The 14,333-nt window shown below is 35.4% G+C and overlaps 1 protein-coding gene across 5 annotated transcripts; it reads right to left on the bottom strand.

The window, feature by feature from the left end:
- Positions 1-12: 12 nt before the first annotated feature.
- LOC149948090 (uncharacterized) lies at positions 13-5,439 on the bottom strand. Of its 5 annotated transcripts, XR_016480520.1 has the most exons (8): positions 5,120-5,439; positions 3,593-3,817; positions 3,330-3,496; positions 3,201-3,258; positions 1,891-2,156; positions 1,669-1,814; positions 1,137-1,186; positions 122-137 (listed from the first exon to the last, which is right to left on the bottom strand). XR_016480520.1 is itself a non-coding variant. In XM_090172911.1 (6 exons), the coding sequence occupies exons 1-6, from the start codon at positions 5,282-5,284 to the stop codon at positions 55-57; spliced, it is 1,074 nt and encodes a 357-aa protein (XP_090029037.1). In that variant the 5' UTR covers positions 5,285-5,439; the 3' UTR covers positions 13-54. The 5 variants fall into 5 exon arrangements, 4 of the variants coding, with proteins under 4 accessions (XP_090029037.1, XP_090029038.1, XP_090029039.1 ...); XM_090172911.1 differs by lacking the exons at positions 1,137-1,186; positions 1,669-1,814 and having other exon boundaries at positions 13-247; XM_090172912.1 differs by lacking the exons at positions 1,137-1,186; positions 1,669-1,814 and having other exon boundaries at positions 13-244.
- Positions 5,440-14,333: the final 8,894 nt, after the last annotated feature.

Here is a 14,333-nt window from a genome sequence, read left to right as displayed (position 1 = left end):
AACATCTAGACTTAATGGTATTTTAATGACAATAGAAATTATACACAATTATATTTAGAACATTATTGTATCAGACATCCATTCATCTCTAATATCACATTCATTTCTAATATCTTCCCATAGAGAGCAGCCTGAAACTTTGCGTAGTTTTATAAATATTTGTTTTGTTACTGCACCAGTATTTGAATCCTTATTCAATAGGCAATGAAAATGATCAACCAAATTCGAAAATTCAGACATATTCCTACTGAAAAGTAACGGAACAAGTTAAAATTCAAGTTTGGTATGTAGGCAGTTAAGCATTGGAAGTTATATTTAATTGTTACAAGTAGCAACAAATTCGTATAAATAATTTTTCTCCCAGGTTAAGAAACTACACCAATATAAATATCTATTGGGGACCATTTGAATTTGATATTGTCCTAAACTTTCCTGTTACATGTAACATGCAAAGGCTTTTTCAAATGCTTAAATCGTAAATCTATTGTATTGTTCGCATGCAAAATTTTTACTGGGAGCTATTCACAATACACTATAGCAAGCTTTGTCTTTGTTTCGCTCTATAGGGGCGATTTTCTTCCAGTTATGATGTCACTCAAAAAATTTCCCAGAAAGATATCTTATGTAAAAATTCTATACACTTATGCTGAAATGAATCAACTGTGATGATTTATGAAATAGCTACAAATTCCAATTATAAACAAAACAACTGGCACACTCAACAGTTGCCAAATGCAATATTTCCACCCAGAATTAGACTTTCACAAGGTTTATGCAAAAGCAATGATAAAATATCTTTTTTGAGGACTATTCAGTGTGAATAATCGTATGAAAAGAAAAATTGCCCCTGGCAAAGTGCGGTCCAAGTAGTATATACTACTTTGACCGCACTTTGCCAGGGGCAATTTTTCTTTAGTCTGAAACCACCATATGGTGGTTTCAGACTAATTTCCAGGAGTATCTGTTCAAAATTGAAACAAAGTAAAAGGTGAGAAACACTAAAAGGTTTACATTAATTACTGTTTGTTTCGAAAGAAAAGCCATTTTAAAGGACAATCACAATTTTTTATGACATGTACAAAATGTATCGCAACAGTTTTCAGTAAATTTTTTTAAAATATGAATAGATAGTGTACCTGGTTCCTCTGTTGGTTTGGTCAGAAAACCACCTTAAGGGCTAGAGTGGCTATTTTGTGTGAACAAAATGCAAAAAAATTAAGAAATATGGATTACATTTTTTGATATTTCAAAAAATAAAAATTTACAAATAAAGTTGGTTTAACTGTAAAACCGAATATATATTATACAAAATGATATAAATAATGTATCTAAAAAAAGAAGTATTTTGTGTCGGAAATATTTGATTGGATAGAAATTAAAACATGTAGACCAATTACAATCATAAAATGCTTGAAAATTTAGGATAGTTTTCACAAATTTACATAGGTTCTGGTAGAAAAAAGGTTAGTGGCATGCTTTGAAAGTTCATTATATTGGCCATAAATTATTTTTTTTCAAATTGCTTTTTGGAAATACCAAAAATATAAACCATATTTCAAATTATCAACTTAACATTAGAAACTTATAAGACTATCAATTTAGGAATAGACACATGCATTTTGTGTACCTGAAAAACTTGTAAAGCTTTCATTATAAGTTAACACTGACCCAAAAATGTTCTGCCCCTTCTGACAACGATACAGAGATAAAGTATTTATTCCATGGTTTTTGCACTTTTTTTCAACCAAAACCATTTAGATACATACTGTTGCAATTTTCTCTATCCATGCTAAATCGAAAAGTGGCTTTTCTGGCTAAACAGGGTAATTACCAAAGTAAATTGTCTTTTTTGTTTATCACCTTTTCCCATATTGACACTTGAGTATTTACCAATATTTCCATTCGTAGCCATCAGGTAGGTACTGGGGTTCTAATTTTTGCCCATTGAGAAGTAGTATTTTCAAATATTCTTCAAAAAATCGTTTGTTTTTTATTGCAATCTCACTCAATATATCGGGTGGTTGTTGAAGAAAACAACTTGATGTTTGTGTATTGAGCATTTCATCGACACACCAATTTATGATATAATTCTGGACCTTGATGCAGGTTTGCCTGGAGCATAACTTGGTTTCATTAGCCGCTAGTAACAGAAACAGCTGAAAATTAGAGATATACATAAAGGTTCATTCATTTAATAGAAAATTGAAATAATGTTAATTTATATGAAAGGCTTGGGTATAGAGATCACAAAGAAAATACGTAATAAAATTGAAATTTTCGTAAATGTTTCCCATTTATTTTGATAAATTGTTTTTGTACAGACTCTCTTAGCTGTATGAATTGTTATTGGATATCCCTCAATTTCAACAACTTTTATTTTAAAAGAATTAAGAGGCCAAATCTACGTGGGTGGGATTTATATCCGCTTTTGTTAAGGACATTTTCTGGTACAACCACAAAAAAAGCCATAACTCTATCGCTATAGTATTTTAAAAATAGAGGCATTTAAAATAAAAGTATGGCAAGTAACTGCCTTTGAGCAGTGTATGAAAAAATTTAAATTGGGACATTTTGAATTCAATTTGTCTTTTTCACTATTAAAGAAGGTTCCATATCTATTATTGATATATATATATATATCTGTACAAAATATTTTAACTTATAATACACAGGAAACGTTTAACATGGTGTGTTTTTACTATTTATATATTTCCTCTATATTTATTTCATAAAAAGAAAAACCTAGTTTTTTTTCTGTCATTGACCCCAAAAATTCCACCCAGTACAATCCCAATTTTGGTTGTAGACTGGTATCGCTACCATTTAGCCAGCATTATTTTCCAAATATCTGTATTTCATTGATACATTTATTTCACTCTCAGTCTAACACTAGAAATAGTGAAAATATTTATACTTACTGAAATTTGTAATATACGTATGACTAAGCTAATGTATAGTAAGTACCTAGAAAAAACTGCACTCCACTACATATACTCACACGCATTTATCGTGACAATGATTTTTAAATTTCTACTGACGAAGAAAATATTATGCTATGGGTAGGGAACAAACAGGATTATTGTTATTATGCAGTTATTTATCATTTTGTATGGTAAGCATCATAATTTCAGCTTATAGAGTTCAATAAAATGAGAAATCAAATAATTCACTGTGTATTTTTTAAGCTTATACTTTCTTACAAGTCTAGTTTTGTTTCTTCTTAGTGTATTCAAATAGCTTTTTAATGACATTTCACACCTGTTTGAAAAAATATCCCATGTTGTTAATTTCATTTTTACAGTCACAAATAATTTGGTTTCCTGAGTTACTTGGTTGAGTTTTCTTCCTTTGAAATTCTGTTTAGTATATTGTATAGAAGGAAGCCGGCCCCAAGTTTAAGCCACTGATCATATGTGAAAATATTGTTTTCACCAATTCCAAAAAAATCAAATAAATTGTTTGTTCCTTTAATTATATACAATGGCATCTCCAAATCCTAAATTTGTTGAGTAAAGGTGCTTTTAATTAAAATTCACATAGTTTATAACACCAGTAACATAAAATTATGTCGATAATAATAATACTTTTTTACTTTTTTTTCCAAGCCATATGCTGCAAACATTTCTAATATGCACGCATAATTTTCAAAATCTATTTGTATATTTTGCAACAACATAAAAAATAAAGTTTTTGTGGAGAATTTTAAGAAATAGAGATCAGCATTTGGTACAAGGCAATCTTTTGTTCTTGAGACAATATCTTTTATGTAATTATCCAGTAGTTTTTGGTTATTTTTATTCAAACTGCAGTAATAGACCTAAAAAAGAAAAGGTACATGTAAATTTAATAGAACATAAATTTTTCACACAAAAAATTTATTACATTTATTAAGAGTGCATAAGTTACATGCAACTGTACTAGAAAATAAAAACCTATCATGGTTACTAAGTAAACACTTTACCAAAACTACAGCATTATCTACAGTAATTATTAATTTCATGAAATAGGTCAGACTACGAACTTTAATAACTCTTAAAATTCAGGATTATCATCACAACATAAAAATTGATCAAGCAGTTGTTGAAATATAGAATTGATAACAGAGAAACCACCGAAATAGTTTTGAGCTAGTGCATGGGCTCTAAAAACTATGCTCACATTCGCTCCTCTTTAAATATATCATCAAATTACTCATGATATTAATTTATATTATATTTGATCATGCCAATTAAGAGTAAAAAATTATTAAATAGGGAAATTATGTGTTTGTTGAAAATTTTATAATTATGTATGAAATTTATGTTAATTGAAATAATAGCACTATATGCTTATACATACATATATGTTGTTGAGTATATTATTTTTAAATTGATAAGTTCTGCAGTTATAGCACCATTTCATTTCATATTTCTAAAATCCATGGTTCTCTCTATTACCTTTCCAATTATCATTTCCTAGTAGTAACTTCCCTGGCCAATAATAAGGTAAAAAAACATCTTTGAGTATCCTAACATATTTAGTTGTGGTGAAAAGCTTAGGAATTTTCATAATAAATTAAAATTTTGGTGCCAATCGGTTTAAATGTTGATGTCAATTTGGCCAACTTCGATCACGCGTACCGCGCTTTAGCGGCCCCGTCAATCGCCTCGCATCTAATGTTAATTTGCGTGTATGAATAATCCCGATAGGGGCGCTACATACGACCAAAAACCTACTATCGCCAAAGGTGGGGAATACAAGCGAAATCGCGGAAAAATGTTTTTTCTTCGGTTTTCCACTTTCCTATTTAGAAAAAACAAGGTATAGTAATTTAAACTATCTTTTCGCAATATATTTATGTATAATTCATTTCATTCTGTACGACTGCATATAAGCTCAATACAGCTTAGAAATCGATGTATTTCTTAAATAAATAAATACGCCATTTTATTCGCCTCGCGTACTCAGCTCCATCAAATAATTGTTTTTCATGCCGATTCAAGCATTTACTGGTCAGTGAGTTAAAAAGACGAGATCCTACTTCTTGAATATGCTTGAAAGCAAAGATACTGGTAGATAAAAGTTATTAGGCCAATGTAAGAATTTTGTTATGACAGCGTATTTTAGACTTTGACCTAACCTTTTCGCAATAAGCAGTCCAACCTCTTGCGATATTGATATCATTGTTTGTCCAAGTTTCTTTACGCGCGCCATTTAAAACCTCGCTCAAAGTGTATTTAATATTAATTAGAAGGTTTTTGGTTGTTATAGAATTTGTTTCTTTAAATTTTTCGTGGGATTCCATATATCTTCAGATAAAAAATACTAGTTTAAATTGTTACAAGTTTAAGAGCGAGTCTGAGACACTAGCGTCAATTTGCCAGAAACAAGGTTGCCTGATTAAAAAAAACAATGCTTTACGAAACGATATTTTGGGGTAGCGTAAGGTACACGACGAATCCACAGAGTCCTATAGACCAAACTAACCCAAATTTACTTATATTTTGGCTTTAAAGTATTCTATTTAACGTGTAGATTCTTAAAAATTAACCACACATATTAACAAAAAACTCAATTATTTAAAATTATTAGAAAGGCGAAAAATTTATAAAAATATAAGACTAATATAAAAAAGTAATCCAGATGGCGCTAATGTTCATAGAGACGCTTAACTGCGAAGGCAGAACAACTACAATCTTTCTTCGGTCGCTCGATTAGCCGTAAGAAAATGTATATTTTAGGTTTAAATTAAAAACCACAAATGCATTACAACATCCAAGGGGACATCAATAGGCACAACCAACAACACCTGTCCCAGACGGGCTATCATACGTCCTCCTCGTGGTTTCCATAGAGGCGTTGCTAGCATGGGTGGAAAATCATGGTGTGCTACCGAGGGGCTAACCACTCTTAGAAAGTCTGTACACCGATTACGCCGGATTACGCTTAGATTAGCACTGCCAAAGGCAGGGACTTCAAAGATTACGCGTAATCCCATTAGTACAGTCAAAGGTACGGCTCTGTACACCGATTACGCGGAGTGATCAGCCCCTCGTGTGCTACTTACTAGTCAAAACGTGTAAAAAAGGTTTTTCGAATTTCTCTAATTTGTGTAAGTTTTTATTTTTTTCATGGCCCCAAACGGGTGGTATCCGCTCCCCCCCCCCCCCGCTACTCCACTGGGTTTCCCAATCCTACAGATTCCCGTTAACGTGGATTAACTAACTTTCTTTGCTAGTTAATTAATGCATGACATGACCAACCCTTAATTTACATTAACTTACCCAGGGTATAATAGCGTAGTTAAGATGAGGTGCTTAGAAGTCCCCACCATTACCAACAGATGGAATTCTTCAATTCGGCCAAGAATGGAAACGGTGCCCTCTTTATTGCTAAATAGTTTAACCAGAAGTATATAATATACCTCTCACATCTAGGCCATAAAAATGAGACATGTACTTTCGCTAGGAAGAGGCAGTTTTCTAGGGGCACAAGCTTCCAGCCAAACCACGGAAGCATAGACTGCAGCTCGGACCAAAATTTACCGCTTTTGTTATTCAGCGTATCGATCAAAAGAATAAACATCAATCTGCGTACTGATATTTTCTAATTTGAAAACTTAACTTTATTTTCTCGATGTAATAGTATTAGAATGTCACACTATGTAAAAATTATGTTTTTAATTTTAAATCGGAGATTTTCGAAGATGACGTTGTAATGTTGCGTAAATGCTTTGTGTTTTTCGTGGCATTTGTCAATCCAATTTAAGACGACGAATTTATATAACAGAATACAATTCTGAGTGTGTTCGGACCAATTAGGTGCTTTCTTTTCTTATTTACTACGATTTCTCCAATAAAATGGAATACTGTTCGTCTGCTCTGGAATAGTTCAGGTTGGTGTACCATTCCCTTAGACCGTAGACGAACCTTTCTTCGGTTACCTGTGTGATAATTACTCTGCACCCTAAACTACTCGTTTGTTTCACCGGCTATGTTAATCCAACCGGAACTACTCGGCACTATGTCTTCATAGAACGTCATCCACGCTTTTTATTATAGATAAAAATAATTGTACGCCAACATGGCACTTATGGTTAAAGCTATGAAGTTGTACTCTAATTCGACTATTTGTTTACCACACTAATAGAACAGTTAAAAACTCAACTACTCTTTACTCTTGATTCAGATTAGAAGTAGAAAGTGTAGCTTGAATTCCCAGTCCAATCATTTACGGAGTAGGAGTAATTCTCACCCCCGGAAAGGCTTAGAGTATAGTTGAAAGTATAGTGAAATTGGCAAGTGAATAATTTAAAAGAGCCCGAAGAAAGCGAATAATTTCTGTCTAATAATGATGTTTTTTGAACCGCTAATTTTTTTCTTCCGACACTTATTTGTTTCAAGGGAATAACATGAGATGGATCCTTCTCTTGAAGAGATATGTTCTATACTTCTGGCTATAATTTCAAGTAATATTTTGGGTTCATAATATCAGCTTACTTCTGGCAGTGGCGTAGTTAGGAGGCACGTAACACCCCCCCCCCCCCCCGAAACCCGGCTACGCAACTTTTCTAGTGTCAATTGACCCGTGATCAAACGAAAATGCGAAGTCTGTAACAATTGGTTTTGGTTAAAGGATATCCTATTTTCCGTTCCTTGTATGAGTTCAGTGATAAGCATGTGGAATGCCGGTCACTCCTAACCCCCCTAATGTCGATGTCACCGTAATCTGTAATGTCTTTTACACTTAAGAATTCTAAAAACTCTCGGATCTCATTGCCGTTGGTTAAATACTTATTGAATTATTTTCGAACTGCCGCGAAGCAGCTTGGTAAGCGGAAATTTTTAGCCTTCGAGAAGAAAGGGAAATCGATCGTGCCGTAATACGCCTACCTCTAAGCCAATGGCGAGTCGAGATAAACGCTTGCGTCATCGTACGCATCGCGTACCGGTCATTGCAGGTAAACTGGTTCAAGGTCGACGACCGAGAGTAAACTCCTTTCAATGTCAAACGACGTCGATAGAAATTCTAGCAGAGGTCAATTTTTCAAGGTTTGGGATAGCCGTGGTTTAGTATTAAGCATGTTTAATACTTACGGTTCGAACTTTCCTATGATAATTTAGCTCAATCTTTGTACCCAGGTTTTGCTCCATAATATTGCCCTTCTCGTAGAGATATGATATTTCTACGAGAAGGGCATTATCATTTTGAAATTTACGGTTGCACTTAAGTTGGATAAATTATTCGTATTAGTTCATATAACATACATATTAATTTTTTTGGATTAGGTACAAACAGAATTAATGGTTATTCCGAGAAATTGAAATTTAATATTATGCATTAACTTTGCGACTCATAAGGTACGCCACCAATATTATTTCTCAATCAAACAAAAATGGTAACTCATGGCTTGCATTTTTTAAGCTACAGCAGTGCTGTGATCGAGGGGCTGATCACTACGCGTAATCGGTGTACAGAGCCGTACCTATGACTGTACTTATGGGATTACGCGTAATATTTGAAGTCCCTGCCTTTGGCAGTGCTAATCTTAGCGTAATCCGGCGTAATAGGTGTACAGACGTTTTAAGAGTGGTTAGCCCCTCGGCTGTGATGTAACACGATTTCCAAATATTTTTCAATTTTTTTTTTAAAAGCTACAATTAAATGATTGATTTTATTGTCCTAAGCAATCAATTTGGTCGTAACTCAACGCTCTATCTTGCTTTACGAAGTTCGCAAAATGCTTACTATTACGAATTTTTAGGGGACTTTTGAACAATTTCAGGCGTGCGTCATGTTAGAATTTTAATCTGGTGTGAAACGTAGCATTTGTGAGATTTTAGGGCGATTTTGGTTATCAAATTAGTTTAATATTTTAAATCTTTTATATACTCCCCCACACTGTCGCCCGTGAAATTCAATGCAACGATCCGAAGCCTTTTTAAAAACCTCAAATTCGCGCACGATATTTTCAAAGTATTCGCAGCCTCACCGCTGGTCTGTCCCCCGTCATGACCCTCTCGACATAGTACTAGAACATTTTGGACCAATCCGATTCGAGGCTTGTTTACAAAAAATAAGATCCGAGGGCAAAACGGATATTCTCTCCCGTAGAGAAGGGGAAGGAAAATGGGAACATTGTCAACAGTAACCTCGAAAAGTGGAGAGCATAATGCGGGGCTGAATTTCAGGGTCTCGTATCTACCCCCTTTCCGAGACTCCAGCGTTCGTTCATCGACTTTTCCCAGGACTGTCTAGATACAACCGTCGTCCTCCCGCAGCTGCGCAATAGAGGCACAACTTCCACAAGTCAATGCTCCTTCACGACACACAAAGAGAAAAGAAGAAAATAAATGCGTCTCCGGGCAACGCCCTCGCAACGTAGTGACGTCACGGTGGAAGGCCAAGGGCGGCTCTCGTCTGCTCCGTTGGAAGGAAGGAAGAAATGACAAGCAATGGGGAATATAGAATACCGAGTTAGTTGTAGGAGGAAAACTACTAATACTACTATAGCCGTGTTTCCTTTTACCCGCGATTCAATTTGTTGTACCACGGCAGAAATACTTGTATTATATATATTAGATTCTTGACATTATATTGGTCTTGACATAAATACTAAAACTTGGGCACCTAACGCGAACTTTCCATCTTTTTTACTAATACAAATTTTAATTTTTAATGTAATAAGCTTCATTTTGGATCCGCTTACTATTCTAGGGGAGTGTCAGGACTCAGGAGTGTAGTAGCAATGTTGGGAGCATTAGGTTGAAATTTTGGCCCCTTCTTTTCCCTTTTTCTCGATTTTCTGGTCTCCGTTAGCCTGCGAGTGGTTTCTACCGGGAATTCTAGGATGGGAACTCCATCGAATCTTTTTGTTCGTTGCTGTGGGCTTACACGACTGGAGCAACTGATGGAGGGTTAGATTTCGGTTGTCAGGAAAAACAGTTTCACGTGTGGTTTCGTTAAAATAACAATATTGTGGTTGATTATCTCCGTATTCCGTAAAACATTGGGTGACGATTTCTTGAGCTAGAATGTCACAATTAATAATAGCGTTTCAAGCAGTATTTGTTAAACAAAACTGAAAACAACGCAACTGTTTAATGTGGTGCACGTGTGTAATTGTTAATACATGTATGCCAAAGCCTTTAGTCAGATGAATATTTGACAGTTCACAGTTATATACAATGTTGGATGATGTAGAAGTGATGATTTGCCTTTTTTCGAATTGACCATAGCATTCGCAGACTTTGGTAGGTATGCTTTTATGCCCGTTTTTATTGAAAGTTAGAAGGTTTTAGCTTTAAAATCGATTGTTTGGTATCGCGTGTACTAGTTTAAATCTTGGTTTTTACTTTTTCTCTAACCTTCAGGAAAGCGTCAAAAGATAATCGTCTGCACACGAGTTTAATAAAACCATAAATTTTATAATTGCGTGGTGCCATCATGAAGGAATAGTATAGCGTACTATTCCTTCATGGTACCATATTTGATTAAACCTGTTTAAAACGTTTATAGAGAGGCTAGGCAAATTCGCATAGACGTTTTAACGGGAACGCCTGCATGCCCTTGACACCGCTGCCAAGTTAGGTTGACGTAACGTTTGAAAGTAACTTTCGGATGCTTAAGTTCTTTAATGCTGTATCACATTTGCCGACGAATATCAGCGACAATTATTTTCTTGTCAGTCAAAAATTAAACTCGAGATCATGTCTATTGTCGAGAGTCGACGCGAAGTTGCTGTCTCTAGATTTCGAAGAAAGAAACGTTTTCCTGTTCTTGCGACTCAAGTCCGATAACTCTCGTCGAGATAATCGAAAATTATTTTAGTAAACAAAATGCTTGAAAAATAATCGTAACGAAAAACAAAAATTTATAAATGTTGAAGAAAATCATTTTATACCAGAATATAAACCAATCATGGACGAGCTGGTTGTCCCTGGACGGTGTATTTCCACTGTCGATATATTGACCAGCTCGGACTGTTATGGCATTTCGTCAAATAGCATGACGTCACAGCTGTAGCTTTAATAGGGAGAAGGAGCCACCAACTAGGGTTGCCGCGGTTCGGTTCGGTGAAGGAACCGGAACCGAACCGAAACAAAAATTGGGCAGAAAACTTATTTCCACATATAGAACACGCGGCGAAATAAAAACCAATAGTTTGAACTAAACGAAATTAAGTGATTTCTTAATACAACGGTTTTTCCTTCCAATTGAGACAATAGACATAATAGTCCTTGTCACTTGTCACTGTTGTCAGTGGTTTATTTATTATTTTTTGCGGATTTTTCAAAAGTAATAGTATTCGAAACGTATACGGTTCATTCGGTTCGGTTCTCCTTCGGTTCCGGTTCGGTTCTACATGGAACCGGAACCGAACCGAAGCCACACTTCGGTTCCCATTTCTTGGAACCGAACCGGGAATTTCGGTTCGGTTCCGGTTCTAAACGGCAACTCTACCACCAACTGTCATTGAATTATGAATAAAGTAAAACAATGGTAAAAGTACCGTTAATTTTAATAAGAAAAAAACGCAATACTTCGGCGGCATATACCTTCGAAATGTAAAGGAATTTGAATCTGTAACTATGGGCTTCGAGCTTAGGATATATAGCGCCATCTGCCTTAATATCCGTCTACTAAATATATGAAGAAATAGCAGACGAAACTCGGTCGGTAGGCGGCGATACTTGTGACCAAAATTTAGACTGCGCACGAAGCTTATTGTAGCAACCAATTTTTAAATTCGTTTTATTTCTCGATATCTTTTATTAAAACGAAATTTTAATCTTAATTTTAAGCACCTAACTTCCCCGTAAAATTTTTGAAGAAAAAGTATTTTTGGGGCAAAGTAAAACTTTATTACTCATGGATAACGAAAGTTACTCATATATTACTTTTAAACTGTGTATAAAATTCGATAACCTGGGGTTTTTCGTTAACGCCGCAGCCACCGGTCGGCTGTCGGACACTGAAAGCAAAGAAATCCACAATCACAAAGAATGGAGCTTAGTCAGAATGGGGTTTACCAAAAGTGACATAATCACCAAAAGTGTTTCAGCCATTTTTTTACTGAATGCCCCTATTGAGATAGAGCACGTAGAAGATTGGAGATGTATGGACTGTGTACGCACTCTGTGTTGTTTTTGTTTCCGTTGAACCTAAAATTCATTAGGCCGCTGACCTTTTTCTTAGCATCCCATGTTCTCACTATTCTCACCAGGAGGATCTTTTCATATATTTTTTAACTTCACCCCGTCCTTTCTCCCCTTCCAATTTTTTACTTTGCTAGGAACATTAATTTCAATAACGCTTAAATTGATGCATTTTGTAAATATGCTACTTTTGGCTTTACTCCGGTACTGAAGCTCGCTATTAAAAGCCTAGAGCTACATGTACAGCATATGATGTCACGTCATTTCGTAATGTCTTAGTTGTGCCCTTTTAGCAGTGGCGTAGCCAGAAATTCCTCAAGGGTGGGGTCGAAATATGTGAATGTTAAGAGGGTTGGTCGAGAAGGGGGTGGAAATTTAGTACAGTTAAAGGTAGGCCCAAGGGGGGGTCTGGACCCGGAAACCCCCCTTGTCTACGCCACTGCCTTTTAAGGTCAGAAATCAACTAAAATTGAAATTTATAACATTTTGTTCGTCTACAAAAAGGTTGTCAAACAGTTTTTGGAGGTTGACCATCTACACCTCCCGGTGATTCACCTATGACAATTGCATCGTCTTAAGTGTTAAAATCCTCCTACGCAGCTACGCTACTATCGCAGGTTTTTCAATCTGGGAAACCTGAACATTCAGGAATTTTACAAATAAGTTAATTATAATATCCCTGGTGGCAAGAACGTATATATGTATAAGAACGTTGAACAAAAGGCATAGCTTGGGCCATGATGCAATCGGTTTCAGAATAACTCCGCCCTAAAATCCGCGTGCAGCGCGCGCTTGAACTAGAAACGGTTTTAACCTTTAGCGCGTGCCGCACGTGGTTTTTTGGGCGGAGTTATTCTATAGAGTGTTGTCGTCTGAAACCCTGCGACGTCACCATTGTAATTTGCCTATTGATAAAAAACGGTAACTGTCATGGCGGCCACTATTAACACTACAGCTGTGACGTTACAAGTTTTCAAAATCGTATCAGACGACAACACTCTATAACCGATTGCATCTTAGCACCAGGTGCCAATTTGATCGTCCAACGTTCTTATACATATATACGTTCTTGCTGGTGGTGATATCAACTTCACATTTCCTTGTAACATCCTTTTTACTGAATGTGACTCACAAACGACGTGTGCATTTGAAAGATAGAAATACGGCTAAAAATAGTGCGTCGATAAATGAGCATTATCCGTTCTCTCGCCGCGTGTGAGATAAACAATAGAATATGTTTCTATGAAATAAAATAAAAAAAAAGGTAAAAGCATGAAATGTTGCTCTTACATAACAAGACTGAGCCTTATTATTAACTATCGTAAGTTGGTCTGCTTTTTAATCGTAAACATAGATGGCGATCGTCCGTGCGAAAAAATGCCACGAAAAATCGAAAGCAGATAAAACTTTGGCAACAAAGTATGCGATCAAAGTATAGGGTTTAAAATATTTCCCCTTCCTATATTCTTGGTACCTGAATTAATTATTGGCTTTATGAGTATAATCTTGCCAGTAAAAGGATGTTACATTCTTTTAGCATTGACTGAATTCTCTATTTTGAATTTCTGATATTACGCGTAAGATTCTGGGAGAGGAATATGGTACTTCTATTTCAGGTTTTCTTCATCCATAATTTCCTATACATGTATAAGTGTTTTCTTTATTTCCTGTATGAAGCTCAGGTTAGCAACGATTGGACCAATCAAATCGTCTTTATTCCTTTTACCGCTTCAATGAAACATATTTAAGGAAATCGCCAAGAAGTAACGGTTCTAAGATCCAGTACTTGCAAGTTTACTTTATATAGTGCTTCTAAATGCCAACTCCTGGTGTCATTAAGCTGGAATTAGAATTCAAAACTGAGGGTATCAAGTTAAAGCTTGGCAACAGGGAGCTACAACCCTATAGTTTTATTTCATCTGACATGTGTCATTGAGTCTATAATATTTTTCGTATATTTGACAGCCCTCCTCAAATATATGGTTGTATGGGCAAACTTTATTTATTAGAACAAGAACATACATTCTTGATTACATTTTTTAGACAATTTTATGCTCTACCCTTCCTTCCTCCTACCAAAATCCTGGTTACACCACTACTACAACTATATGATGGTTTCGTGACCGTAAAGAATGTATTTAATTATATGTCGCTTGGTTCTACTTAGGGAGAATGACTATGTTCAGACGATCCGCG

The sequence above is a fragment of the Leiobunum rupestre genome, chromosome 4, assembly GCF_980474605.1.
Source record: "Leiobunum rupestre chromosome 4, qqLeiRupe1.1.hap1, whole genome shotgun sequence".
Taxonomy (NCBI): Eukaryota; Metazoa; Arthropoda; class Arachnida; order Opiliones; family Sclerosomatidae; genus Leiobunum; species Leiobunum rupestre.
The sequence above is the reverse complement of the archived record's forward strand: the minus strand, read 5'-3'. Positions and strand labels throughout refer to the sequence as shown.